The sequence below is a fragment of the Leucoraja erinacea genome, chromosome 34 (assembly GCF_028641065.1).
Source record: "Leucoraja erinacea ecotype New England chromosome 34, Leri_hhj_1, whole genome shotgun sequence".
In the NCBI taxonomy this organism is placed as follows: Eukaryota; Metazoa; Chordata; class Chondrichthyes; order Rajiformes; family Rajidae; genus Leucoraja; species Leucoraja erinaceus.
Genome location: NC_073410.1, coordinates 1,249,438 through 1,277,391, shown reverse-complemented (window position 1 = coordinate 1,277,391; position 27,954 = coordinate 1,249,438). Strand labels below are relative to the sequence as shown.

At 45.4% G+C, this 27,954-nt stretch overlaps 2 protein-coding genes across 3 annotated transcripts in view; one reads left to right on the top strand and one right to left on the bottom strand.

The window, feature by feature from the left end:
• The window catches only part of wdfy4 (WDFY family member 4), a 133,190-nt gene that overhangs the window by 86,536 nt on the left and 18,700 nt on the right, over positions 1-27,954 (top strand). Inside the window, exons 48-53 of the mRNA XM_055661558.1 lie at positions 13,468-13,507; positions 15,180-15,299; positions 15,995-16,109; positions 17,118-17,227; positions 26,502-26,655; positions 27,772-27,863. Coding sequence (XP_055517533.1) covers positions 13,468-13,507; positions 15,180-15,299; positions 15,995-16,109; positions 17,118-17,227; positions 26,502-26,655; positions 27,772-27,863 — 631 coding nt within the window. The remainder of the gene's footprint in view (positions 1-13,467; positions 13,508-15,179; positions 15,300-15,994; positions 16,110-17,117; positions 17,228-26,501; positions 26,656-27,771; positions 27,864-27,954) is intronic.
• On the bottom strand, positions 1,764-12,174 carry lrrc18a (leucine rich repeat containing 18a). Of its 2 annotated transcripts, none has more exons than XM_055661617.1 (3): positions 11,856-12,174; positions 6,218-6,362; positions 1,764-3,619 (listed from the first exon to the last, which is right to left on the bottom strand). In XM_055661617.1, exon 3 carries the CDS (start codon positions 3,612-3,614, stop codon positions 2,844-2,846), a length of 771 nt encoding a protein of 256 aa, XP_055517592.1. In that variant the 5' UTR covers positions 3,615-3,619; positions 6,218-6,362; positions 11,856-12,174; the 3' UTR covers positions 1,764-2,843. The 2 variants fall into 2 exon arrangements, with proteins under 2 accessions (XP_055517592.1, XP_055517593.1); XM_055661618.1 differs by lacking the exon at positions 11,856-12,174 and adding an exon at positions 10,248-10,612.

The following is a 27,954-nucleotide window of genomic DNA, read 5'->3' as shown; positions in this document are numbered from 1 at the left end:
TGGATGGAGTGGATGTGGAGAGGATGTTTCCCTTCGTGTGTAAGAAGGAACTGCAGATGCTGGTTTAAACCGAAGATAGACACAAAAAGTTGGAGTAACTCAGCGGGACAGGCAGCATCTCTGGAGAGAAGGAATGGGTGATGTTTTGGGTCGAGACCCTTCTTCCACTCATGGTCCACTTGGAGCAGAGGCCATACACTCAGAATTAAAGGACTTTCTTTTACGAAGGAGATGAGGAGAGATTTCTTTAATCAGCGGGTGGTAAATCTGTGGAATTCATTGCCACATAAGGCTGTGGAGGCCAAGTCGATGGATATTTTTAAGGCAGGGATAGAGAGATTCTTGATTAGTACGGGTGTCAGGGGTTATGGGGAGAAGGCAGGAGAATGGGGTTTGGAGGGAGAGATAGATCAGGCATGATTGTATGGCAGAGTAGACTTGATGGGCCGAATGGCCTAATTCTGATCCTATCACTTATGACCTTATGACCCCGTTGCAGCTTTGTAAAACTTTGAGTAGGCTGCCGTTCTGGTCACCCATTCCAGGAAGGGTGTGTTTCACAGAGTGCTGGAGTAACTCAGCGGGTCAGGCAGCATCTGTGGAGAACATGGATAGGTGACGTTTCACAGAGTGCTGGAGTAACTCACCGGGTCAGGCAGCATCTGTGGAGAACATGGATAGGTGACGTTTCACAGCGTGCTGTAGTAACTCAGCGGGTCAGGCAGCATCTGTGGAGAGAATAAATGGGTGACATTTCGAGTCGAGAAGCTTCTTCAGACTGGGGGTCAAGGGAAAGGAAAACGAGAGATCTTTATATCGCTCCAAATCTCCCGTTTCCCCCTCCCAGACTCTCAGTCTGAAGAAGGGTCACGATCCGAAACGTCACCCATTCCTTCTCTCCAGAGATGCTGCCTGACCCGCTGAGTTACTCCAACATTTTGTGCCTATCTTTGGTTTAAACCAGCATCTGCAGTTCCTTTCCACACAAGGAACTGCAGATACTGGTTTACACTGAAGATAGACACAAAAAGCTGGAGTAACTCAGCAGGTCAGGCAGCATCTCTGGAGAGAAGGTATCGCCGATGATTTAGGTCAAGACTCTTCTTCAGACTGGTCTATGTTCTACAGAACTTTTAGAAATAAAACCAAAGCAAGTATTCACATCCATTTGTACAGTTTATTCTTCAAAGTAATGAATATTTAAAATCATAATAGCACATTCCTTTTAACGATTTAATTAACTTTGATATCTAGATGCTTTTTGAGCCCCATGGCGTATTTAACTGGCTGCTTCCTTCCTCTATGAACTGAAAACGAAAATGGCAAGTGTGTGTGTGTGTGTGTGTGTGTGTGTGTGTGTGTGTGTGTGTGTGTGTGTGGCCTGTTAGCCTTGGGTTCAACCTTTACATAGGCGATGACTATTTCTACAGCCAGCCTAATGACAATCATTTAAACTGTATATTTTAGTGGCCGCTCATCTTTTCGGACAATTACATTTGTTGCAATCAGATTGATGTAGATCCAATGTTGATCCAATTTAGCCAAGGTTAAGCAGTTGGAATGTAGACCAAAATGCTGGAGAAACTCAGCGGGTGCAGCAGCATCTATGGAGCGAAGGAAATAGGCAACATTTCGGGCTGAAACCCAAATGGAGCAAAGGAAATAGGCAACGTTTCGGGCCGAAACCCGAAAGGGTTTTCGGCCCGAAACGCTGCCTATTTCCTTCCCTCCATAGATGCTGCTGCACCCGCTGAGTTTCTCCAGCATTTTTGTCTACCTTCGATTTTCCAGCATCTGCAGTTCCTTCTTAAACAGTTGGAATATGAGCACTGGATTGGGAGAAATTCTCTTCCAAACTTGCAGGAGCAAATTCAACCTCACAGCATTTTATTTGTGATGGTGTTAAAACACTGGCTTTGCTGAAACATTCCTATGGTCTTGAAAAAAAGCCACACAATCTTGGAGACAATCATATTACAATAAAAATGGGAATTGTCAGTGACCATTCCTTACAACATTTAGTAAGGACATCGGCCTGTACATAGTCTGAATTGGGAGAAACATTTTTCAATGAACTTTTCAATTAGAATTTTGCAGCTATATATACATACAACTAAAATTCTTAATCAGTCTACTTATGATAATACGGTCAGTGTTATTAAGGCCCTGTCCCACCATGCGAGTTTGCCCAAGAGCTCTTCCGAGTTAAAAAAAAGTCAAACTCGTGGTAAGTACGTAGAATGTGCGAGGCGGGTACGTCGGAGCTCGTGGATGTCTCGTAGCGGCTCGTAACGCTAACGACAAGTACTCGGGAAACGCGGAAACTCGTGACGTTTTTTCAACAGTGGGGAAAATTTCCAAGAGTAAACAAAAATACTCGTGATGAAGTACCACTCGGGAGAGCTCTAGGGTAGAGAGGATGTAGAGAGGATGTTTCTACTCGTGGGAGAGTCTCGGACCAGAGGGCATAGTCTCCGATTAGAAGGACACACCTTTAGAAAGGAGATGAGGAGGAATTTCTTTAGTCAGTTTAGTGGTGAATCTGTGGAATTCATTGCCACTGACGGCTGTGAAGGTGAGGTCAACAGGCATTTTTAAAACAGCGATTGACAGGTTTTTGATTGGTACGGGTGTCAAAGGTGACTGGGAAAAGACAGGAGAACGGGGTTGAGAGGGAAAGATAGATCAGCAATGATTGAACGGCAGAGGCGGACTGAATGGCCTAGTTCTGCTCCAATGACTTACGAATTTACGACCTTATCTAAAGGTAGTCAAGACAATTAATTTTATTTGTTACTGGGTCATTTTGAACCTAATGATTGGGATGGATTGAGTTCAGTTTCTCATTCTACGACACGCCAAGCAACCTCGTTCTGTTTAGCAACAGAGTTGGGAGCAAGGAGGCCAGTGAAGTCTGGCTCCTCATCCATCTCAGTCATCTGCTTCACCTTGCTCCACTTGTTCCTCTCTCGCTGTAGCTTCTTGAGGCAGGGGCGACATAGCATGCTCTTCTTGGCCAGGTAAATATCCTCAATGCGATCAATGGTGTCAATTGGCTCTTCGGGTACCTGTGGCGTGGTGAAAGGATTGCGCAATACGTTTAACTTCTTCAGTTTTGGCAACTTGGTGATTTTCTCCGGCAAGTACGTGATGCGGTTGTCAAACAGTCCAATCTCCTTCAGTTCCTTTAACGTGCCAAGGGTGGTTGGAATCATATCCATGGAATTCAGCCCAAGGTTCAGGACGCGGAGATTCTTTAACTGATTGAGTTCCAAGGGCAAGCCATCGGAGGTGAGTTTGTTATTGGACAGGTCCAGGTAGTAAAGTAATTCCAGCTGCCCAATATTCTCTGGGATTTTCTCTATCTTGTTCGTGTGAAAGTCTAGGTATCGCAGCTTTGTAAACTTGTTGATGTAGTCAGGGATTTTTTTGATCATGTTTCTGCTGAGGTCTATCTCCTCGATGTCGGCCAGCTTTAAGATGCACCTGGGGAAGGCTCCGATGCCCATGTTGCTGAGGTCCAAGCGCCTCTTCCCATCCACCGTGATCTTCATGGACTTCTTGGCCATCTTCAGGGTGACCTTCTTCCCCTGCGCCCCTCTCTTTTTTGGCATCTTTCCTAATTTTTGGACAAACAACCGGCAACAAAACGATCAAACAACAGAGAACCGAGGAACTGCAGTAAACGCTGGTTTACAAAGAAAAAAGATGCAAAAGTACTGGAGGTGTTCATCCGGGCCAGGAGGCTTCTCTGAATGTTCTCCAGAGTTGCTGCCTGATCTGCTGAGAGACTCCAGCATTTGGTGTCATTTTGTAATCAAACAATGCCTTTAACTCCCACAGTTACTACCAGCTACACTGAGTGACACCAGAGTGTTAGCACTGAGCCTGAGACTTTAGGCTACAACCTCCTGCCTGTGTTAACTCTCATGCCTGAACTTCCCAACTAATCCCACCAGTACACCCCCCCTCCCACCATCTTCTCCCCCATTCTCCCCCCTCTCCCATTACCCCCATCCGACTCTCCCTACCTGACACCTTTTGACAATTTAGGAAGGAATTGCAGATGCTGGTTTACACCGAATATATACACAAAATGCTGGAGTGGGACAGTCTGAAGAAGGGTCTCGACCCAAAACGTCACCCATTCTATCTCTGTCCCGATGAGTTACTCCAGCATTTTGTTTCTATCCTTTTGTCTTCTTTATGTCTCCTTTTTTCCCTTTTCTCGCCTTTTCATCTCGAGCCTTTGTCCACTGACCTGCGAATTAAAATCTCCCTCAACTGTATCGACCTATAACTTGCCAGGCTTTGTCCCAGCCACATCTCTTTCCAGCTTTCTCCCCTCTTCTACAATCGGTCTGAAGATGGGTCCCGACTTGAAATATTGCCTATCCATGACTCCTAAGATGCTGCCTGACCCGCTGAGTTACTCCAGCACTCTGTGAAACGTCACCTCTCCATGTTCTCCACAGATGCTGCCTGACCCACTGAGTTATGGTGCAGCAGCATCTATGGAGCTAAGGAAATAGGCAACGTTTCGGGCCGAAACCCTTCTGGAAATAGGCAACGTTTTGGGCCGAAACCCGGAAGGGTTTCGGCCCAAAACGTTACCTATTTCCTTAGCTCCATAGATGCTGCTGCACCCACTGAGTTACTCCAACACTCTGTGAAACGTCACCTATCCATGTTCTCCACAGATGCTGCCTGACCCGCTGAGTTACTCCAGCACTCTGTGAAACGTCACCTATCCCTGTTCTCCACAGATGCTGCCTGACCCGCTGAGTTACTCCAGCACTCTGTGAAACGTCACCTATCCATGTTCTCCACAGATGCTGCCTGACCCGCTGAGTTACTCCAGCACTCTGTGAAACGTCACCTATCCATGTTCTCCACAGACCCACTGAGTTACTCCAGCACTCTGTGATTTGCTGAATGAAGTATTGTTCTCATTGTACAAATGTGTAATTTGGGGGGAAGTATGAATAGGAAGCTGAGGGGTAACTTTTTCACAGTTTGGTGCATGTATGGAACGAGCTGCCGGAGGTACTATTGCAACTTTTAAGAAACGCTCAGACAGGTATATGGATAGGACAGGTTTAGAGGGATGTGGGCCAAACATGGGCAGGTGGGACTAGTGTAGATGGGGCATGTTGGTCAGTATGGGCAAGGCACTTCGGCCCTGTTTCCACACTCTATGACTCTATGCCTATTTAAACTCCTCACGAAACATAGTCATAGAGTGATACAGTGTGGAAACAGGCCCTTCGGCCCAACTCGCCCACGCTGGCCAACAATGTCCCATCTACACTAGTCCCACTTGCCTGCGCTTGGTCCATATCCCTCCAAACCTGTCCTATCCATGTACCTGTCTAACTGTTTCTTAAATGATGGGATAGTCCCAGCCTCAACTACCTCCACTGGCAGCTTGTCCCATACACCCACCGCCCTCTGTGTGAAAAAGTTACCCCTCGGATTCCTATAAAATCTTTTCCCTTCACCTTGAACCTATGACCTCTGGTCCTCGATTCCCCTACTCTGGGTAAAAGACTCTGTGCATCTACCCGATCTATTCCTCTCATGATGTTGTACACCTCTATAAGATCTCTCCTGATCCTCCTGCGCTCCATGGAATAGAGACCCAGCCTGCTCAACCTCTCCCTGTAGCTCACACCCTCTAGTCCTGGCAACATCCACGTAAATCTGTTCTGAACCCTTTCAAGCTTGACAATGTACCCCGGCACTTTGGGTCCTTTTCTTTTGTGACCCTGCATCTGCAGTTCCTTGTTACCACGTGGAGGAGAGCTCATTGTGCGTGGGTCTGCAGACCAACATGTGTACTATGCAATGCAGCCGACATCAATGGGGCTGAATGTAACTGGGGGGTAGTGGCAAGTGGAGCATGTTCCAGCTGGGTGCCCTGTAGCTGGCTTGTGTACAACACATAATTGTACTAAGCCAGGTTGGGTGGTGATGAATGATAGCGTGGCTCTCTCCTATATACATAACTTGCCATTACCTAGGCTTCACTAAAGCCCTAAGGGACCCTGCTGCCTACTCATTAATCATGCTCAGCCATGTGCAGGGCAATCTGAGATAATAACTAATCCATCCAGCTAATTTCAATTATCCATCTTGGAAGGGAGAGACAAAAGAATACACAGTGTAATAGAGTTCTCCTAATGCATCCGTAAAATTTGTCCAAAGGCACACTTACAGTTTTTAACCTGCAGATACACAGCAGAACGTGTGGGTGGAACACGGATAGTTCAGCCTCGTGTGCAGGGGTCCCTGGGTCAGAGGAGAACACCTGCTTCAGGTACCATGGGCGCAAAGACGCAAGATATTCCCTCGTTGTTTACCTAGATTGGAATCAAAGAAACGCATTTAGACAGTGCCTTTTACCACTAATTACTTGTGAAGCCCATTCACTGCTGGAGTGCGGAAGGTATACAGTGGAGGCCAAGTCAATGGAGATTGTTTAACATGTCCCATCTAAACTAGTCCCACCTGCCTGCATTTGGTCCAAGGTACACAGAAATGCTGGAGAAACTCAGCGGGTGCAGCAGCATCTATGGAGCGAAGGAAATAGGCAACGTTTCGGGTCGAAACCCTTTCGGGTTTCGGCCCGAAACGTTGCCTATTTCCTTCAGGGTTTTCGGCCCCACAAACATATAATAACCTATTTCCATCTCGAGGGTCCCATTTGCGCTCAGACCATAACCCCAAAACTTTCCCATCCTATTCCTAAAAACGAACCTGCCTCCCCCACCTTCACTGGAAGCTCATTCAGCCACCACTCCTGAGTAAAGAACTGAATCTCTGGAACTCTCTCCCTCATGTTACCTTGTACAATTTTAACATTACATCCCAACGTTGCCTATTCCCTTCGCTCCATAGATGCCGCTGCACCCGCTGAGTTTCTCCAGCATTTTTGTGTACCTTCGATTTTCCAGCATCTGCAGTTCCTTGTAAAACACTTATGCATTTGGTCCATATCCCTCCAAACCTGTCCTATCCATTTAAGGCTGAGATAGATAGAGTCTTGATTAGTACGGGTGTCAGGGGTTATGGCGAGAAGGCAGGAGAATGGGGTTAGGAGGGAGAGATAGATCAGCCACGATTGAATGGCGGAGAAGACTGGATGGGCTGAATGGCCTAATTCTGCTCCCATCACTTATGGATGTGTGTAAGATAAGGCAGGCAAGGTGGAGAGGAGCAAAATGAAAATCACCACCAGCTGCCATTGTTGGTCGGTCCCAGTGCAGGCCACCAACAATTGGGTCACGCACCAAGAGTCTCCGATGATGCCATTGAAGCAGCATTTCATCGAGATGAGAACCGTCATTCTTGCACAACTCAAGATGGAAAGTGTGCAGAGAAGATTTACGAGGATGTTGCCAGGACTCGCGCCATAAACATTGCCTCACCCGCTGAGTTTCTCCAGCATTTTTATCTCCCTTCACGAGTTTAGTTTAGTTTCTACAGATTAGATTTTCATTGTCACTTGTACTGAACTACAATGAAAAGCTTTTTGTTGCGTGCTATTTGGTCAGCGGAAAGACTGCACATGATTCCAAGCATGCCAACCACAGTGTACAGATACAGGATAAGTGTTTAGTTCAAGATAAAATCCAATAAAGTCCCAAAGTTAAAGGTAGTCTCCAATGAGGTAGATGGGAGGTCAGGACCACTCTCTAGTGAGTGTGAGGATGGGTCTGTTGTCTGATAACAGCCGGGAAGAAACTGTGCCTGAATCTAGAGGTGTACGTTTTCAAACTTTTGTATCTCATGCCCAATGGGAGAGGGGAGAAGAGGGAATCTTCAACATGAAATTGGTCATTTATTATGCTGGTGATCTGGAGAGTGGGCCTGAGCTAACATCTACCTCAATGGAGAACGTTGAACTATTTTTAATACCAGTTTACCAAACTTTATCCCGCACTAATAATTATTCCCCTCCTGTGTAGGAAGGAACTGCAGATGCTGCTTTAAACTGAATGTAGACACAAAAAGGTAGAGTAACTCAGAGGGTCAGGCAGAGAGCTTGTCTGTGGAGAGAAGCAATGGGTGATGTTTCGGGTCGAGATGCTTCTTTAGACTGGAGTCAGGGGATAGGGGAAACGAGAGATATAGACGGTGATGTAGAGAGATATAGAACTAATGAATGAAAGATATGCAAAAAAGTAACTCCAGAGATGCTGCCTGCCCCCCGAGTTACTCCAACTTTTTGTGTCAATTTTTGATGTAAGCCAGCATCTGCAGTTCCTTCCTACACATTATTCCCTTTATCCTAAACATAGAAACATAGAAAATCGGTGCAGGAGGAGGCCATTTGGCCCTTCGAGCCAACACCGCCATTCATTGTGATCATGGCTGATCGTCCCCTATCAATAATCCGTGCCTGCCTTCTCCCCATATCCCTTGATTCCACTAGCTCTATCTAACTCTCTCTTAAATCCATCCTATGACTTGGCCTCCACTGCCCTCTGTGGCAGGGAATTCCACAAATTCACAACTCTCTGGGTGAAAAAGTTTTTCTCACCTCAGTCTTAAATGGCCTCCCCTTTATCCTGTATCTGTAGAGGGTGGACAGATTGATTGGAATCATGCATAGTCTTTCCGCTGACTGGATAGCACGCAACAAAAAAACCTTTTCACCATTCCTCGGTGCACATGACGTGACAATAAACTAAAGTAAAATAAAAACTATTGGCCACCTCAAATTGGAGTGGAAGTAAATCTACTTCGATCACAAGATTCACTAAAGAAGAAAGAGTAACAGAGAGGTCATTCAGTTCCTGTTGTGTCAGTGAGACGCAGGATGAATGCAAATGCTTGTACTGTGTCTGAAGAAGGGTCTCGACCTGAAACGTCACCCATTCCTTCTCTCCAGAGATGCTGCCTGTCCTACTGAGTTACTCCAGCTATTATTGTCCATTCTCAGTGCAAATGCTCCCTTCCTTAAGACAGTTCTCCGGTAATAGATACCAACACTTTTACCACGTGGCGCCACACATATCATTAATGACGTGCTTACCGAACCTTGTGTGAGGTAATCGTTGCAGATCAGAGACATCGAGAGGGACGGCCACTGTTTCGTTTTAGTCTCGTTTAGAGATACAGCGCGGAAACAGGCCCTTCGGCCCACCGAGTCCGTGCCGACCAGTGATCCCCATACACCAATACTATCCTACACACACTGGTGACAATTTACATTTATACCAATCCAATTAACCTACAAACCTGCACGTCTTTGGAGTGTGGGAGGAAACCAGAGCACCCGGAGAAAACCCACGCAGTCACAGGGAGAACGTACAAACTCTGTACAGACTGGTTCATCAAATGGATACGATACGATACATAGAACATTATTTATCACAGGAGGGAAGGGGAAATAAATAAATAAATAAAAGGATTTGCTATCTCAAAGAATTCCAGTCATCTCAAAATAATGGAATAATCTTTGTTCCAAATGACATCACAATGAACTGATTGTGTCTACAATCAACAATGTACACTCAACCTAACAGGGCACTATGAGACAATGACTACATGACACTTTCCCATCAATCACAAGGTGAATGCTGTTTATTTAATGCCCTGTCCCCTCCCCAGTTGTCTTGGATTATATCTGTCATCTCCTCATCCACTGTTGTGTCAGACATTGGTGAGGCCACACGGAGTACTAGGCTTCATTTTAATCACCTTGCTGAGGGAAGGATGCCATTAAACTGGAAAGAGTGCAGAGACGATTTACGAGGATGTTGCCAGCACTTGAGGGCCCGAGCTATGGGGAGAGGTTGGGGCAGGCGAGGACTTTATTCCTTGGAGCATAGGGGTGATCTCATAGAGGCGTGTAAAATCATGAGGGGAGTAGGCAGGGTGAATGCACAGAGTCCGCTTCCAGGCAAGAGGAACCAACAACTAGAAGACATTGGTTTAAGGTGAAGGAGGGAAGGAGCCCAAGGAGCAACATTTTTCACTCAGAAGGTGGTGAGTACTGGAACAAACTGCCAGGGGAGGTTGTTGAGGCAGGTAAAATAACAAGATTTATAAGATATTTAGATAGGTAGATGGATAGGAAACGTTTAGAGGGCCATGGGCTAAATACAGGCAAGTGGGTCTAGCCTCGATGGGCAATTAGGTTAACATGGACAGATTGGGCCGAAGGGCCTGTTTCCATGCTGGATGACTCTATGACTGACATGCAGACAACACGGGCACTTTAGGTAACATTGACATACCTGAATTTCTTGATCTGTGTGAGTTTGATGCAGCTGCCCGGTTTAGTGCTGGGGGTGAAATGGCCCGAATGTCGGCAACTTGATGTGATGACATATTTTATGACAAACCCAATCCAGTGATGCACGATAACAGGGACTAATGTTGACATGATATTTGCCTAGTTGTGGGAATATGTGTAGGAAAGAACTGCAGATGCTGGTTTACATTGAAGATAGACACAAAACGCTGGAGTAACTCAGTGGGACAGGCAGCATCTCTGGAGAGAAGGAATGGGTGATGTTTCGGGTCAAGACCCTTCTTCAGTCCCTTGTCGGAACATGTGTTTTATACAAAGAGATCAGGCCATCAGATTATTACTACAATTTATTGTCTGCACCACAGTTTTATTGTTTCATTTATAGCAAACTATTTATAGTATTGAATTAAAATAATTTGTAAGCAAGTGGCCTGTGATTATGGTTAACTAGTGTGGTGGTCATTCATTTATTGTGGATTTGATTATTATGTATTCATCTTGCTTTCTCAAAGTTATTGATGAATTTATACATGGAGATGAGCTTTAACTGGTAGAGTTGCTGCCTCTCAGCGCTTGAGAACTGGGTTCTATCCTGACCTCCGGTGCTCTCTGTGTGGAGTTTGCACGTTCTCCCTGTGACTGCATGGGTTTTTTCCCAGGTGTTCCGGTTTCTTCCCACATCCCAGGGTTGTAGGCCCTCTGTAAATTGCCCCTAATGTGCAGGGAGTGGATGTGAAAGTGATCTAACATCAAACTCGTTTCTCTTTCAAGAGAGAGTTAGATGGGGCTCGTAAAGATAGCGGAGTCAGGGGATATGGGGAGAAGGCAGGAACGGGGTACTGATTGGGGATGATCAGCATTTTTGTCTACCCTAGTTTTTAGTTTAGTTTGGTTCAGAGATACAGCATGGAAACAAGGCCTTTGTTCCACCGAGTCCATGCCAACCATAAATGTAGACATTAGGTGCAGGAGTAGGCCATTCGGTCCTTCGAGCCAGCACCGCCATTCAATGTGATCATGGCTGATCATCCCCAATGTCTGAAGAAGGGTCTCCACCTGAAACGTCACCCATTCCTTCTCTCCAGAGGTGCTGCCTGTCCTACTGAGTTACTCCAGCTTTTTGTCTCTATCAACAATTAATATGAATATTGACTTCTCTAACTTTGTTTTCCCTCTCTCCATCCCTCCCCCATCCTAGTTCTCCCACTAGATGGACTGTCCTGATTAAATTTCACTTTGTGTCACCCTGCTGTCACCTATCACCCAGCCAACAATGATCAATTCTACACTTACCTTGACCTTCATCCCCTTTGATCACCTTACCCTTCCACATCTCTCGTCTCCCTCCCCCCCTGGCTCTCAGTCTGAAGAAGGGTCTCGACCCGAAACGTCACCCATTCCTTCTGAGCGCTGAGTTACTCCAGCATTTTGTGTCTATCTTCCAACGTAAACCACCATCTGTGGTTTCTTCCTCAACAATTAATATCTGCACAGTAAACACTGTAAATGCAGTAAAGGTTGTTAAAACTACAGCGTTATAGAGAAAGGTAGAAGAGAAGCGAGATTTGTAAAGCCAGCCGCTAGTCCTTACCCCCTGGTTTAGCAGTTCGGCTGTGTCTTTGTCACCATTCTGATCCTTCCTCCCCAGAGCTGTCTCCTGTTGCACAAGGTTCTTCCATCTCTCTCTCTCCCCCTGAATAATGGATCGCGTCTTTAAAACAGGGAGTGTTGGAGAGGCCAGTGCCCTGGATCTGAAGGGCCGCTCGCTGCCTGGGAGATTAAGGTGCCAGGCGCGTGCAATCAGAGCCAGAGAAATCTCCTGAAGTGAAAATACTGTTGAACAAGACAACACAAGGAGCAAGACGCACGGCAACTCCTGTTTACAGCAGGGCTCCTTCTGCTCCTTGTTTAACTTGGTTGCTAGGCAGCGAGGCTAATAGGGCCTTGCTAACAATTAGCATGTTTGGCTCCGGGAGGAAGCAGCCTTTAGTTCCAACTATTTTGTAGAACTATTGCTTTTTAGAGCCTGTTTTTTTGGATAGGAAACTGGATGGAAAAGTCAACTAACAGATATATAACATACAGCAATATAAAGCCAAGGTATAGGGGTTTTCAATTCTCCAGCATTTCAACACACTCAGTTCCATTGTAGTATTAGTTTCATTAAAATATGGAAATTGAGATTTACATATTGAGCCTTGGAATCTGATGCACTTAATTTATTGTCCAACAAATAATAAATCTACATATTGAATGAGTTTATTCAGGAGAATGTGAGGACTTGTTTGAGTAGGCCGGCCACTTCACACTAAGTGTTGCTAAGGTGTTTGGTTGCATTCATCAGCTGTGTAGACTGGTGGGATGTTTCAATGTCTGTGTAACACTAAACCGAATGCTTCAGCTACTGAGGAATTTTTCTTGCTTCCCGTTTAGCCATGGAGCAAAAATAAAATCTGAATGTCTGAATGTTGAAACGCAATGAGTTCAGTTTATTGTCACGTGTACCGAGGTACAGTGAAAAGCTTTTGTTGCGTGCTAACCAGTCAGCGGAAAGACTATAGTGCACATTGATTACAATCATGCCGTCCCCATATACAGATCCATTATCATTGTCAGTCCATTCACTTCATTGATGCTGCCTGAGCCGTTAGGTTCTTCCAGCACTTTGTGTTTTGTCTTTTTGCATCTTTCCAACCTTCTTGATGCAGTTGTAGCCAATTAGTTGACATTGGTTGTTATGGTACACTTTGTTCATTAACCTTGCACTGAAATAAAGTTGCTAGCCAAACAAAAACTCCCCGTAATTGTAGAACAGGTGACGTGACAAGATAAGGCGTGCTATAACTTGTACCTCACCAGGTTACACAGAATAAGCCCTGCCTCTTTACACTACAATATTTGAACTCCTATCTACCTCTTTGATGTTCCTTGGACTATCCCTAATCGGACTTTGCTGGCTTTACCTTGCACCAAACATTATGTAATAATAACATTATTATTTGTAATCATGTATTGTCTTTCCACTGACTGGTTAGCACGCAACAAAAGCTTTTCACTGTACCTCGGTACACGTGACAATAAACTCAACTAATTGCATCAATTGTTTGTGAGGCCAGACTAGGACTCTGTAACTGTACATTAATTTGATCTTATTTAACCGCGATCTGTCAATTAAATATCTCTTTATTTCTTCCTTTCCACAGAAAAAAACTGGTGGAGAAAGGAATAATCCAGAAGTGGCAGGTAACCTCATTACAAACTCATGCTAGATGCGGTTAAAAAAATATACATCTCTGTGTGAAATTGCAGATAATTGGACATATTATTTTCACCCAGTGAGTTGTGAATCTGTAGAATCTCTGCCCCAGAAGGCAGTGGAGGCCAATTTGCTGGATGTTTTCAAGAGGGAGTTAGATTTAGCTCTTAGGGCTAATGGAATCAAGGGATATGGGGAGAAGGCAGGAACGGGGTATTGATTTTGGATGATCAGCCATGATCACATTGGATGGCGGTGCTGGCTCGAAGGGCGGAATGGCCTACTCCTGCTCCTATTTTCTATGTTTCTATGTAGTTTTGATGAGGGATGAATATTGGCTCTGGGATCTATTCCTTGCACATCTTCAGGAATCCTTCATGCCCATCTATGTTACACAGTGTGTTGGCATTGATCCTCAACCCTGCACTGGGCTCACAGCTCAGACATTGGGACTTGGGTTACTGAGGTGGGTCTTTGACCACCGGGCTGGTTCCCTGGACTGAACCAGACTACTTGTTTCCAGATTGGGCATGGATCACATCGGCTGTAGCCAGGTTAAGTTCAGGTTGCATTTTAACTTTTACCAGGATGTTCATAAGATCATAAGGGACAGGAGTAGAACTAGGCCATTCGGCCCATCAAGTCTACTCTGCAATATACATAGCAGAGGTTTCGGGATGGAAGGGAAGGCTTGTTGTGTGCGGACATTGAAAGATGCAACAGACTCAGTGGGTTGAATGGTTTTCTCCATTGCCGTTCTTTGGTTCAATGGTTCTAACACTCACTGGCTAAGGTGATAAGGAATAGGAGTAGAAATAGGCCATTCGGCCCATCAAGTCTTCTCCGCCATTCAATCATGGCTGATCTATCTCTCCCTCCTAACCCCATTCTCCTGCCTTCTCCCCATAACCTCTGACACCCGTACTAATCAAAAATCTATCTATCTCTGCCTTAAATATATCCACTGACTTGTGGCCTCCGCATCCTTCTGTGGCCAATAATTCTACAGATTCACCACCCTCTGACTAAAGAATGTTGCCAGAATTCGAGGGCCTGAGCTATGGGGAGGTTGAGCAAGCTAGGACTTTAATCCATGTTACACTAAAGACTGAGGTGTGATCTTATAGAGGTGTATAAAATCATGAGGGTAATAGATGGGGTGAATGCACAGTATCTTTTCCCAGGATAGGGGAATCAAGGAGCAGATGACATAGGTCTACGGTAACATGGGAAATATTAAATAGGAACCTGAGGAACAACATTTCACACAGAGGGTGGTAGGTCTATGGAATGAGGTGTCACAGGAAGTAGTTGAGGCAGGCACAACAACAGGATTTTGAAGACATTTGGACAGGTGTGGATAGGAAAGGTTTAGAGGGATAGAAACATAGAAAATAGGTGCAGGAGGAGGCCATTCGTCCCTTCGAGCCAGCACCTCCCTTCATTGTGATCATGGCTGATATGGGCCAAATGCTTGCAAATGGGCCTAGCTTAGACAGAGCATGTTGGTTAGCAATGACGAGTTGGGCTGAAGGGCCTGTTGTATGACATGATGACTCTAATTACAAGATATTTCTGAAAGTGCATTGCATAATTTCACTGTTCTGTTCCAGGTGCAGGTGAGAATTAAAATTGCATTTTCTCTTGTCTATATGTCAGAAAGGAGAGATGAGCAACTTTGAGTACCTGATGTACCTGAACACCATGGCTGGGCGCACATACAAGGACCTGATGCAGTACCCCGTCTTCCCCTGGATCCTTGCTGATTACCACTCAGAGGTGAGTCATGCACGGCACAGTTCCTGCAGCAGCATCTTATATTCTCCCATTCATTTCCCTGCCCAAGTATTGGAGAATCACAAGTGCAATGGTGATCGACAATAGACAATAGGTGCATGATTACAATCGAGCCATTTACAGTGGATAGATACATGAGAAGGGAATAACGTTTAGCGCAAGGTAAAGCCAGCAAAGTCCGATCAAGAATAGTCCAAGGGTCACCAATGAGTTCAGGCCTGCTCTCTGGTTGTGGTAGGATGACTGACAACAGGAGAATGGGAACAAATAAATTAGCCAATATAGAATGGTGGAGTAGACTCAATGGGCCGACTAGTCTCATTCTGCTCCCATGACTAACTTTATGAACTCATGGACACATACCGATCTTTGGTCGTCTAAGGAGGTAGAGGCTGTTGCTCTTTCCACAGTTGCTGCCTGACTTGTTGAGTGTCTCCAGCAGTTTGTCATTAAATATTTACCTTCACTTTTGTCCACATGTGATACTTCATATTGTATGCTCTACACCCAACCCTGGGAACAAACATTTGCAGGTATTTCAGCCTCTGGGTGGGACATCACATCATCTGTTTACATGATACAATTACGTCAATTTATCTTAAGTTTGCAAATTGGTTGTGGAGAGCTGGAATGTAACAATGGCTTTAGCCGTTTCTCACCTTTGGTTTCCCCCGCAGGAGTTGGATCTCACCAATGCCAGGACCTTCCGAGATCTCTCCAGACCCATGGGTGCGCAGACAGAGGAGAGGAAAGACAAGTTCACCAAGAGATACTTTGAAATCGATAATGATGGTTTGTACTTTCATGAGGAACTGAACTGAATAATTAAAGCATAGGCATTCTTCCTAAAGGGCCTGTCCCACTTTCACAACCCAATTCACTACCTTTTTTACTCGTGGACATTTTTCATCGGGCTAGAAAAACGCCCGACCTACTTGATGCCACGAGTACCTACGGGTAGCATCATGACCTACCTACGACCTTCTGACAACCCTGCTGCGAGTATGAGTCAAGGACAAACTCAGCAGAGGTCGTGAATTAGGTCGTGAGAGTGGGACAGGCCCCTTTAGGAAGAATGTGTATGCTTTACGGCAGATGGCACAATGGGCTAAGTGTTCGGCTGGCGACCGGAAGGTAGCCGGTTCGAATCCCGCTTGGAGTGCATACTGTCGTTGTGTCCTTGGGGACACTTCACCCACCTTTGCCTGTGTGTAAATGTAATGTGATTATGTGAAGCACTTTGGGGTCAATGCAAGTTGACTAAAAATGTGCTATATAAATAAGATTATTATTATTATTTAATTATTCATTTCAGTTTAGTTTATTGTCACGTGTACCGAGGTACAGTGAAAAGCTTTTGTTGCGTGCTATCCATTCAGCAGAAAGACAGTACATGATTACAATCCAACCGCTTACAGTGTACAGATACATGATAAGGGAATTACTTGTAGGGCAAGGTGAAGCCATGGGGTATCTTGAACATGGATGAGTTGGGCTGAAGGGCCTTGTCTCATGCTGTATGACTCTATGACTCTGTTCTATATCTCTCCACATCATCGTCTATATCTCTCGCCTCTCTTTCCCCTGACTCTCAGTCTGAGGAAAGGTCTTGAGCTGAAACATCACCCATTCCTTTTCTCCAGAGATGCTGCCTTTCCCGCTGAGTTATCCCAGCGTATTGTGTCTACCTTAGATACTAGGAGTGGACAGCTCAGCCTTCCATTACAATTGTTCCCACTGTGCAAGCCTTTCATCAGTTTCCAGAAGCTTTGCTGACCAATGGATATGATTTCTCTGCAGGGGACCTATCCGCAAGATGTCACTACTGCACTCATTATTCCTCAGCAATTATTGTTGCTTCCTACCTGGTCCGAATGGAACCGTTCACAGAGATCTTCTGCTCACTTCAGGTACAATGATATTGTTAATTGCACAGTGGCGCAGCTTGTAGAGCCACTACCTCACAGCACTAGAGACCTGGGCTCGATCTTCACCTCGGGTGCTGTCTGTGTGGAGTTTGCACGTTCTCCCTGTAACCGCGTGGATTTTGTCCAGGTGCTCTAGTTCCATGTTCCAAAGACGTGCAGGTTTGTAGGTCCATTGGCATCTGTAAATTATCCCTACTGTGTAGGATAGAGCTAGTGTACGAGCTTGGCACGGACTCGATGGGCCGAAGGGCCTGTGTCTATGCCATACCTCTACAACTAAAACAACACTAAAAACCGTTGTCTGCCATGGGCTAGCTGGGGTTGTATATGAGTCCAGCTTAGTAAAGGAATGGTGTTGATCCATAGAGGCCCTGGGGAGGCTACACGATGCCTCATGGAACTTTTATCCTGGCGACAGTCGTGAATAACAATACGCCTGTGGGAAGCTAAGGAAGAAATTGCTGGGGTCCTTGCAGAGAAATGAGTATCATCAATAGCCAGGGGTGATGTGCTGCAGGACTGAAGGGTGGAAAATGGTGTGTTTTAATTAACAAAGGCTGCAAGGAATAGCCGGGACACCACAGACTAATATCAGTGACGGGGAAGTTACTGCAGTGGGTTCTGTGAAACATGGTCTGGATGCATTTGGGAAACCAAGGAATGATTAGGGAAAACCAGCATTGTCCGTGGGGAATTGTGTGTGAAGATGTTTTTGAAGTAGTGACCAAGAAGAACATTATCCATATAGATTTCACACAGAGAGTGGTGAATCTCTGGAACTCTCTGCCACAGAGAGTAGTTGAGGCCAGTTCATTAGCTATATTTAAGAGGGAGTTAGATGTGGCCCTTGTGGCTAAGGGGATCAGGGGGTATGGAGAGAAGGCAGGTACGGGATACTGAGTTGGATGATCAGCCATGATCATATTGAATGGCGGTGCGGGCTCGAAGGGCCGAATGGCCTACTCCTGCACCTAATTTCTATGTTTCTAAGCCTTTTGTGTGGTACAGCCCGTTGAGTTTAGTTTATTGTAACGTGTACTGAGGTACAAAGCTTTTGTTGCATGCTAACCGGTGAGCAGAAAGGCAATGCATGATTACAACTGAGGTGCCCACTAGTGGGCAGGTTGGAAATGCTGCTGTTGCAGTAGAGGTTTAGAAGGGCGGAGCGATTGTAATGGGTCGTTGCTGATCCACTTCTGGGGCCAGCACGCGGTGAGCGGCCCAGCTAGGCCTCCATCTTGGAATTCCCTGGTACGCTGGTCTGGAAGGTTAGATCACACGGGACCCAGGGCAAGATAACCAACTGAATTGTCTGTGGAATTCTCTGCTTCAGAGGGCGGTGGAGGCTGGTTCTCTGGATGCTTTCAAGAGAGAGCTGGATAGGGCTCTCAAAAATAGCGGAGTCTGGGGATATGGGGAGAAGGCAGGAACGGGGTACTGATTGGGGATGATCAGCCATGATCACTTTGAATGGCGGTGTTGGCTCGAAGGGCCAAATGGCCTACTCCTGCACCTATTGTCTATTGTATATACAAATGGTTTGAAGGAATAGGTGACGTTTTGGATCTAGACTCAGAGGCATCTATGGAGCTCAGAAGCATCTATGGAGCGAAGGAATAGGTGACGTTTCGGGTGGAGACCCTTCCGGGTCTCGACCCGAAACGTCACCTATTCCTTCCCTCCATAGATGCTGTCTCACCCTCTGAGTTTCTCCAGCATTTTTGTCTACAAGGATCTTATGAGATCTGGAAACTTTAAGTTAAGTTTAGGGGAGAATACGTGTTCGGCACGGACTAGAAGGGTCGAGATGGCCTGTTTCCGTGCTGTAATTGTTATATGGTTATATGGTTATAATGAGAGACTGAATGGTATGGACTTTTTTCCTTGGATCTTAGGATGCTGAGAGATAACTTAATAGCGGTGCATGAAATCATGAGCAGCGTAGATAATGTGAATAGCCACAGGGTAGGGGAGTCTAAAAACTTTTATGTTTCAGGTAAGAGGGGCAAGATTTAATAGGGAACCCAGTGGGGGTAACTATTTCATTCAGAGGGCGGTGGAACGAGCTGCTAGAGGAGGTAGTTGAGGAAGGGACTATAGCAACATTTAGGAGACACTCAGCCAGGTGCATGGATAGGGTAGTTTTAGAAGGATATGGGTCAAATGTGGGATTCAATTCAATTCAATTCAACTTTAATGTCATCGCACAAATACAAGTATGAGTACAAGGAAATGCAGTTTTGTGTCAGTCCGTAGTAGTTGTACATAAAGAAATTACAAAAAAAAATAGAAAAGAGAGAAGATACAGAATAATCAAAAAATACAGAATAATTAAACAATGGGGACGGAGGGACCAGAGAAATCTATCGCCGGGACTCCGAGTTCAGCAATGTGATTGTGTTGTTGTAGAAGCTTTTCCTCATCCTACTAGTACGTGACCTGAGGCTCCTGTACCACCTCCCTGATGGGAGGAGGGCAAACAGTCCATGGTTGGGGTGTGAGGGGTCTTTGATGATCTTCCCAGCCCGTCTCAGACACCGTTTTCGGTGGAGGGCATCCATGGCAGGGAGCGGGGCACCGATGATGTGCTGCGCGGTTTTCACCACCCGTTGTAGTGCCTTCCTGTCCGCAGCAGTGCAGCTGCTGTACCATTCCGTGAAGCAGGTGGTCAGGATGCTTTCGATGGTACAGCGGTAAAAGTTGGTCAGGATCTGGGGGGACAGGTGGGCTTTCTTGAGCCTCCTCAGGAAGTAAAGGTGCTGCTGTGCCTTTTTGATCAGCTTGGAGGTGTTGAGGGACCAGGACAGATCCTCCGAGATATGTACTCCGAGGAATTTATAGCTGGAGACGCGCTCCACCTCAGTCCTGTTTATATGGATGGGGGTATGACTGCCTCCTCTGGGTCTGCCTGAAGTCAGGCAGCTGAGATGGGACTAGCTGAGATGGGACATCCTGGTCTCAGGTATGGGATTTCCACAAGCTATGAAGGCATGTTTGGCTCAATAGTAAATGCCACCTGAATCAGTGGAGTTTGTTCCTTGTCTCTCTACAGCATTGAGTACATTGACTGACACTTTTATCAATGTAATGATATCAAAAAGCCTTCAATATTTCATGAGTTTCTAAAGCAGTTAAATATATGCAAAGTACAAAAAAAGGAGGAGAGATGATAAGAAAGCTTATAGTCTCCTGGCCCAAGACAATGCAATGTAAAATAATAAAATGTTGTCTATTTTATTAGAGAAATGTGATGCATATTTGATGACACTGCACCAAATCCCAGAGTAAAGAGATTTGCTGATACATAAAGCATTAGGGCACGGCAGATTCTACTTTTTATTCGAGTAATATCTTTAACCCAATTTGTTGCACTAACAACATTTCGCATGTATATTTCTTTTCTCTATTTGATATCACTGATGCCTTTATCAGATATTATTGTCTTTCCCCAGAGACTTCTGTCCCTATCTAAAACAAAAATTACATTAATGAAAAGTATCAATCATCGCATGCTTGCAGATGTGAGGAGTGCCAGTCCAATTTAAAGCATTATATTAAAAAAAAAAAAGACTGCCGACTCAGGGTAGATTGCAGAGTCCTGTGATCCAGAGCTGAGCAAGGACTGACCTCTGGGGAGCGAGACAGAGAGAGATGTCAGGGCCCCAGCTCGTGAAAGACCTGAACATGTTCGTAGATGGAGGGAATGGCCAAGATGATGACCATCAGGCAATTGGAGCCGCTGGCACCAGATAGCAGCAGCTCGATAGAGTGTCGATGCAGAGCAATTTGCAGCAGGCAAGGGTCACGGTCTTCATTAGTTCATTAGTGATAGGAATAGAATTAGGCCATTCGGCCCATCAAGTCTACTCCACCATTCAATCGTGGCTGATCTATCTCCCCCTCCTTACCCCATTCTCCTGCCTTCTCCCCATAACCCCTGACACCCATACTAATAAAGAATCTATCTATCTCCGCCTTAAAAATGTCCATCGACTTGGTCTCCACAGCCTTCTCAGTACTCTTTGCTGGTTTCAGGTCTTGCCACATATCATGAGGAACAGACAGACACTGTACAGGGTGTTGTTGAGGCCACAGTTGCAGCACTGTGTTCAACTTTGGTCATCCTGCTATAGGAGACATGCCGTTAAGTTGGAAAGGGTTGAGAGAAGATTTACCACAATGATGCCAGGACTTGAGGGCCTGAGCTATAGGGAGCAGGTGGGCAGGCTGGGACTTTATTCCTTGCAGTGCAGGAGACTGGAGGGTTTAAGAAAGAACTGCAGATGCTGGAAAAATCAAAGGTGCTGGAGAAAACTGCTGGAGAAACTCTGGGTGAGGTAGCATCTATGGAGCGAAGGAATGGGTGACGTTTCGGGTCGAGATCCTTCTACAGACTGGAGGGTGTTCTTATAAAGCAATATATAATCACGAGGGGAATAGATAAAGTGAATGCACAGGATAGAGGAATCAAGAACTAGATGGCAGAGGTTTAAGGTGAGAGGGGAAACATTTCATAGCAAGCTGACAGACAACTGTGGTTGATGGGTATACGGGATGGTTGCAGGAAGCTGTTGTAGGGAGAATAACCCGATGTTAGGTGGGAAGTCCAGGACAAAGGGTGCACAGCATTAATGATCATGGGGGATCATCCAACTTAGTAAACCGAGATGAGGTCTCTCCATTTTTTCACACAGAACTCCCTCTTAAATATAGCCAATGAACTGTGGCCTCAACTACCCTCTGCGGCAGAGAGTTCCAGAGATTCACCACTCTCTGAGTGAAAAAAGTTCTTCTCATCTGGCTATTTTTAAGAGGGAGTTAGATGTGGACCCCTTTGGCTAAGGGGAACATCGGGGTCTTCCTGCATCTAGCAGGTCCAACCCCTTAAGAACTGAGTTTCTATAAGATCCCCTCTCAATCTCCTAAATGATCAGCCATGATCATATTGAAAGACAGGTGCAGGCTCAGGAATCAGTCCGAATCTGCTCTCCCTCTATAATCCTGTCCACCTCAGAATTTCTATGTTACTCTATGTGTGGTTGATGGGTACTGCAGATGAGCTCCTGGACTCAAAGCTGTTGAAGTAGCTTGATTAATAAGTAATCAAGTAATATACTTGGTAGAATCTTTGGTAGAATAACCTTATTTACACAGGTACGTGGATAGGACAGGTTCAGAGAGATAAGGGCCAAATGCAGACATTAACTTAGATGGGTCACATTGGTCGGCATGGCCAAGTTGGAGTGAAGGGCATGCTTTCCTGCTGATTGATTCTATGTGTAAGAAGGAACTGCAGATGCTGGTTTAAACCAAAGGTAGACGCAAAAAGCTGGAGGAACTCAGCGGGACAGGCAGCATCTCTGGAGAGAAGGAACAGGTGAATTTTCGAGTGGAGACCCTTCTTCAGACTGGTTAGGGATGAGGGAAACGAGAGAAATAGACGGTGATGTGGTGGGACAAAGAACAATGAATGAAATATATGCAACAAATGTAACGATGACAAGGGAAGCAGAACATTGTGAGCTGTTTGTTGGGTGGAAATGAGAAGCTGGTGCAACTTGGGTGGGGGTGGGATAGAGAGAGAGGGAATGCCAGGGCTACCTGAAGTGAGGGAAATCAGTATTCATACCACTGGGCTGTAAGCTGCCCAAGCAAAATATGAGATGTTGTTCCTCCAATTTGCGTTTTAGCCTCACTCTGACATGATTCTATGACTAGGGCTGCTGGACAAGGATTATCTTGGTAACAGTGTTTAAGAAGGAACTGCAGATGCTGGAAAATCGAAGGTGGACAAAAATGCTGGAGAAACTCAGCGGGTGCAGCAGCATCTATGGAGCGAAGGAAATAGGCAACGTTTCGGGACGAAACCCTTCCGGGTTTCGGCCCGAAACGTTGCCTATTTCCTTCAGGGTTTCGGCCCGAAACGTTGCCTATTTCCTTCGGTCCATAGATGCTGCTGCACCCGCTGAGTTTCTCCAGCATTTTTGTCCACCTTAGCTTGGTAACATCTCTCATGCACGGGACGGAGAAAGTGGAAAGACTGATGCAAAGAAATCCGAATGTTGACATTTTTAGATCGCTCATTGTTTGCTTCCTATTTTTCTCTGGTTATTGCTGCCTGTTAGCAATTTTTACCCTTAATATCAAAATATTAACAATATCCATAATTGTGTGTAAGCTGAGCCATATTTTCCCATTTCCTCCCATTTTGTGCTGTTTTGAAATAATTGATTAGATTCCATTGTCCTGCAGCATATACAACCCAGAATCACAGCATTAAGGTCAGAGAAGCTGGAGAAATGTTTGCACAGAATTGGTTATTAAAACTTAATAAAAAAAATTCTTAAGAAATATCCACAGAGGTCAAAAATATATAGTTGGCTATTAAACTCATTAATCAGCCCACACATGGGGTATGAATTCATTGGGGTTTTATGCTTACTGTGAAGCAGTGTTGGTCAGATGTAGATCAATTTTTCTTTAAATAAATATATATATTTTTGTATACACAAGGAACTGCAGATGCTGTTTTACAATAAAAAAAAGACATGAAGTGCTGGAGTAACTCAGCGGATCAGGCAGCAACTCTGGAGAACATTGGACCTATAACGTCACTATCCATGTTCTCCAGAGATACTGCCTGACCCGCTGCAGCAATATTGTGGCCTTTTACATCTATATTTTAGTTGGAAAGTACTAAATATTGAAATCTTAATGTGAAATAACAATACTCTTAACTCCACCTGTGAAGACCTTCTTATTTACAGCTACAGGGAGAGTTTGGAAAGGCTTGGAGATCTTATCGAGGGGTGGAAGATCACGAGTGGCATAGATAGTTGAACACACAGACTCTTTTACCCAAGCTAGAGAAATCAAGAATTAGAGGACAGGTTTAGGGTGAAGGGGGAAAGATTTAATAGGAGCCTGAGGAGCAACTTTTTCACTCAGAAGGTGGTGAGTCTATGGAACAAGCTGCCAGAGGAGGCATGTAAAATAACAAGTTTAAAAGACATTTATACAGGTACATGGATAGAAAAAAGTTTAGAGGGCATAGGCTTGAGGTGAGAGGGTACAATCTGGTTGCGATAAAGGAGAGAGTTTTACTATCCAAAGCAATGTCCAGGTGTATTTGCACTTCCTCACAACCTGCCAGGTGTGGGTTGAATTCACCACTAGGTGGAGCATTGCACAGACATTCGGTATCTGAGCCTCTGTATGGGGTAAGTGAACAAGAGGCAAGCTCGTGTGTGTGTGTGTGTGTGTGTGTGTGTGTGTGTGTGTGTGTGTGTGTGTGTGTGTGTACGTGTGTGTGTGTGTACGTGTGTGTGTGTGTGTGTGTGTGTGTACGTGTGTGTGTGTGTGTATGTGTGTGTGTATGTGTGTGTGTGTGTGTGTGTGTGTGTGTGTGTGTGTGTGTACGTGTGTGTGTGTGTGTGTGTGTGTGTGTGTGTGTGCGTGCGTGTGTGTGTGCGTGTGTGTGTGTGCGTGTGTGCGAGAGAGAGAGAGGGGGGGGCAAGGTGCAGACATGAGGCAGAGAGAGCAACACCCACAGATGGGCATAAAGTGAGTAAGGTTTGTGGGAGAGAGTGATTGGTGTGAATAGGTGTTGGTATCGACGTATCATTGTAGCATGTACTGAGATACAGTAAAAATGCTGTAGAAATGTTATCCAGTCAAATCACAATGTGTGTGTGTGTACAATCAAGTCACAGATAAGAACAACAGGAAGTGCAAAGAGGAAAATATCAGATTGTAGAGCATAATTCTAGAGATACGATATAGTTACAGAGAAAGTATAAATAAAAGAAAGTGCAGAGGACCCGAAACGTCACCTATTCCTTCGCTCCATCGACACTGCCTACACCCGCTGAGTTTCTCCAGCATTTTTGTCTACCTTTGATTTTTCCAGCTTCTGCAGTTCCTTCCTTAAACACTACAGTTGAGCCATTCACTGTGTGTATATATACACGATAAGGGAATAATCTAAGTCATGTTTAGAGCAAGATAAAACAGGTAAAGTCTGATCAAAGATAGTGCGAAGGTTTCCATTGAGGTAAATAGTGGTTCTGGACCGCTCTCCAGTTGTGGTGGGATGATTTAGTTGCTGGATAACAGCTGGGATGAAACTATCCCTGAATCTGGAGGTTTGAGTTTTATAATCCTGACAGCCATATTCTTAATTAATGCAAGACGAGGGATTTAAATCCAGAAGAGTTCCATAGTAATGAAATGTCCACTAGTCTGGGGAGCCGACCAGCCTGTAGTTCAATGAGTGTTTCAAGATTCAACTACTTTTGGGTGTAGCAATGGGGACTTGAAGATTGTAAAGAAATTAACCCAAAAAAAAGAAGCCTAAAGGGGCTGCAAAAAGTACCAATAAAATATAATAAAAGTGTCTGAGAAGGAGTTGGATGCAGCTGGTAAAATGTAATATAAATGGCCGGGAGAATCAAATACAATTTGTAAAAAGCCATGAAAGGTTTAGCATTGAATATTAGCGAGAGGTGAGAATGAAAACGGATATTTGCCTCTTACAAGTTGCAATGAGATTGGAGGGAAGGCCTGTGGTCCTTGCTGAGATTGTGGTCACTAAACCAACCCCGTTGCCCAGTTTTTCTCCAGAATGTGGGAGGTTGAAGTCAGATTCAGGCCCTCTCATAGATGACCTCAGGCCCAGGACAATCTCAATGTTAAAGCCCCCCCCCCCCCCCCAGAACAAACAGAGAGTAAACCATGAGGCCCCTCAATTTTAGAGGCCCCCAAATCAGGATCCCTTTGAAGCAGACAGGCATGAGGCCCATTCCAAATGGCACTCGTTGATAAGGACCCAGGCAGGCTATGGAACAATATAACAGTATATGAGGGTGAGATGTGGGAGACAGTCAGAACCTTTTTTCCAGGGTGGGGATGTCAAAGATAGAAGGCATAGCTTTAAGACAGAGGTGTAATGTTTACAGCAGGTGTGAGGGGGCAAGTTGTTTACACAGTGGGTGGTGGGGGTATGGAACGAGCTGCCACGGGTGGTGGTGGAGGCAGATATGTTAGTGGTGTCTCTTTTGGATAGACACATGGATATGCAGGGAATATGGATCATGTGCAGGCAGATGAGCATGGTGTACTTGATGGGCCGAATGGCCTACTTCTACTATATTCCTTATGACCTTAAATTGGATTGCTTTGGCACACAGCCAGTATGGATAGAGTGGGCTGAATGGCCTTCTTCGATGCTGTAAATATATTGTGGTTCTGCTTTCAGGGAGGGAATTTCGATGTGGCAGACAGGATGTTCTTCAACATGAAGAAGGAGTGGGAATCATCGTCCAGGGACAACATGGGTGACGTGAGGGAACTGACTCCCGAATTCTTCTATCTGCCCGAGTTCCTGGTCAACCACAACAAGCTGGAGTTTGGTGCGTACATCGCTGTGATCGCAGCTTCCATCCAGCCCTCTAATACGGGTGTCAGGGGTTATGGGGAGAAGGCAGGAGAATGGGGTTAGGAGGGAGAGATAGATCAGCCGTGATTGAATGAATGGCGAAGTAGACTTGATGGGCCGAATGGCCTAATTCTGCTCCTGTCATGTGTGACCTTATGAACCCAGGACTCTGGCGCTGTGGGGCTGCAAGTCTACAAGCTGCGACACCAGGCCACCATCTCTCAATGTCCGCTGTGTACTATCAGCATCAGTTGTGTGTTTGAATCCTGTTGGTGCCCACTACAACAGAATGGATCAAAGCCATAGTGATTAGTGCCCACTACATCAGAATGAGTCAGCCATGGTGACTAGTTCCCACTACAACAGAATGGATCACAGCCATAGTGACTAGTGCCCACTACATCAGAATGGATCACAGCCATAGTGACTAGTGCCCACTACATCAGAATGAGTTACAGCCATGGTGACTAGTTCCCGCTACACCAGAATGAGTTACAGCCATGGTGACTAGTTCCCACTACATCAGAATGAGTTAGTAGTTCCCACTACAACAGAATGGATCACAGCCATAGTGACTAGTGCCCACTACATCAGAATGAGTTACAGCCATGGTGACTAGTTCCCGCTACACCAGAATGAGTTACAGCCATGGTGACTAGTGCCCACTACATCAGAATGAGTTACAGCCATGGTGACTAGTGCCCGCTACAACAGAATGAATCAGCCATAGTGACTAGTGCCCACTACATCAGAATGAGTTACAGCCATGGTGACTAGTGCCAGCTACATCAGAATGGATCACAGCCATAGTGACTAGTGCCCACTACATCAGAATGAGTTACAGCCACGGTGACTAGTGCCCACTACAACAGAATGAGTTACAGCCATGGTGACTAGTGCCCACTACATCAGAATGAGTTACAGCCATGGTGACTAGTGCCCGCTACAACAGAATGAGTTACAGCCATAGTGACTAGTGCCCACTACATCAGAATGAGTTACAGCCATGGTGACTAGTGCCCGCTACATCAGAATGAGTCACAACCATCATGGCCAACAATGGTGACGTGTGCATTGCCCACATCTACAGGTTCCACGCAGGATGGGACTACGCTGGGGGATGTGATTCTTCCTCCCTGGGCAAAAGGAGATGCTCGAGAATTTATCCGTCTGCATCGCACGGTGAGCTCTGGTGAAGCCTAACCTCATATATTAATGTTCACAGACGGCACAGGCCCTTCGACCCATCTAAACGGTACTTACACCAAGCGCC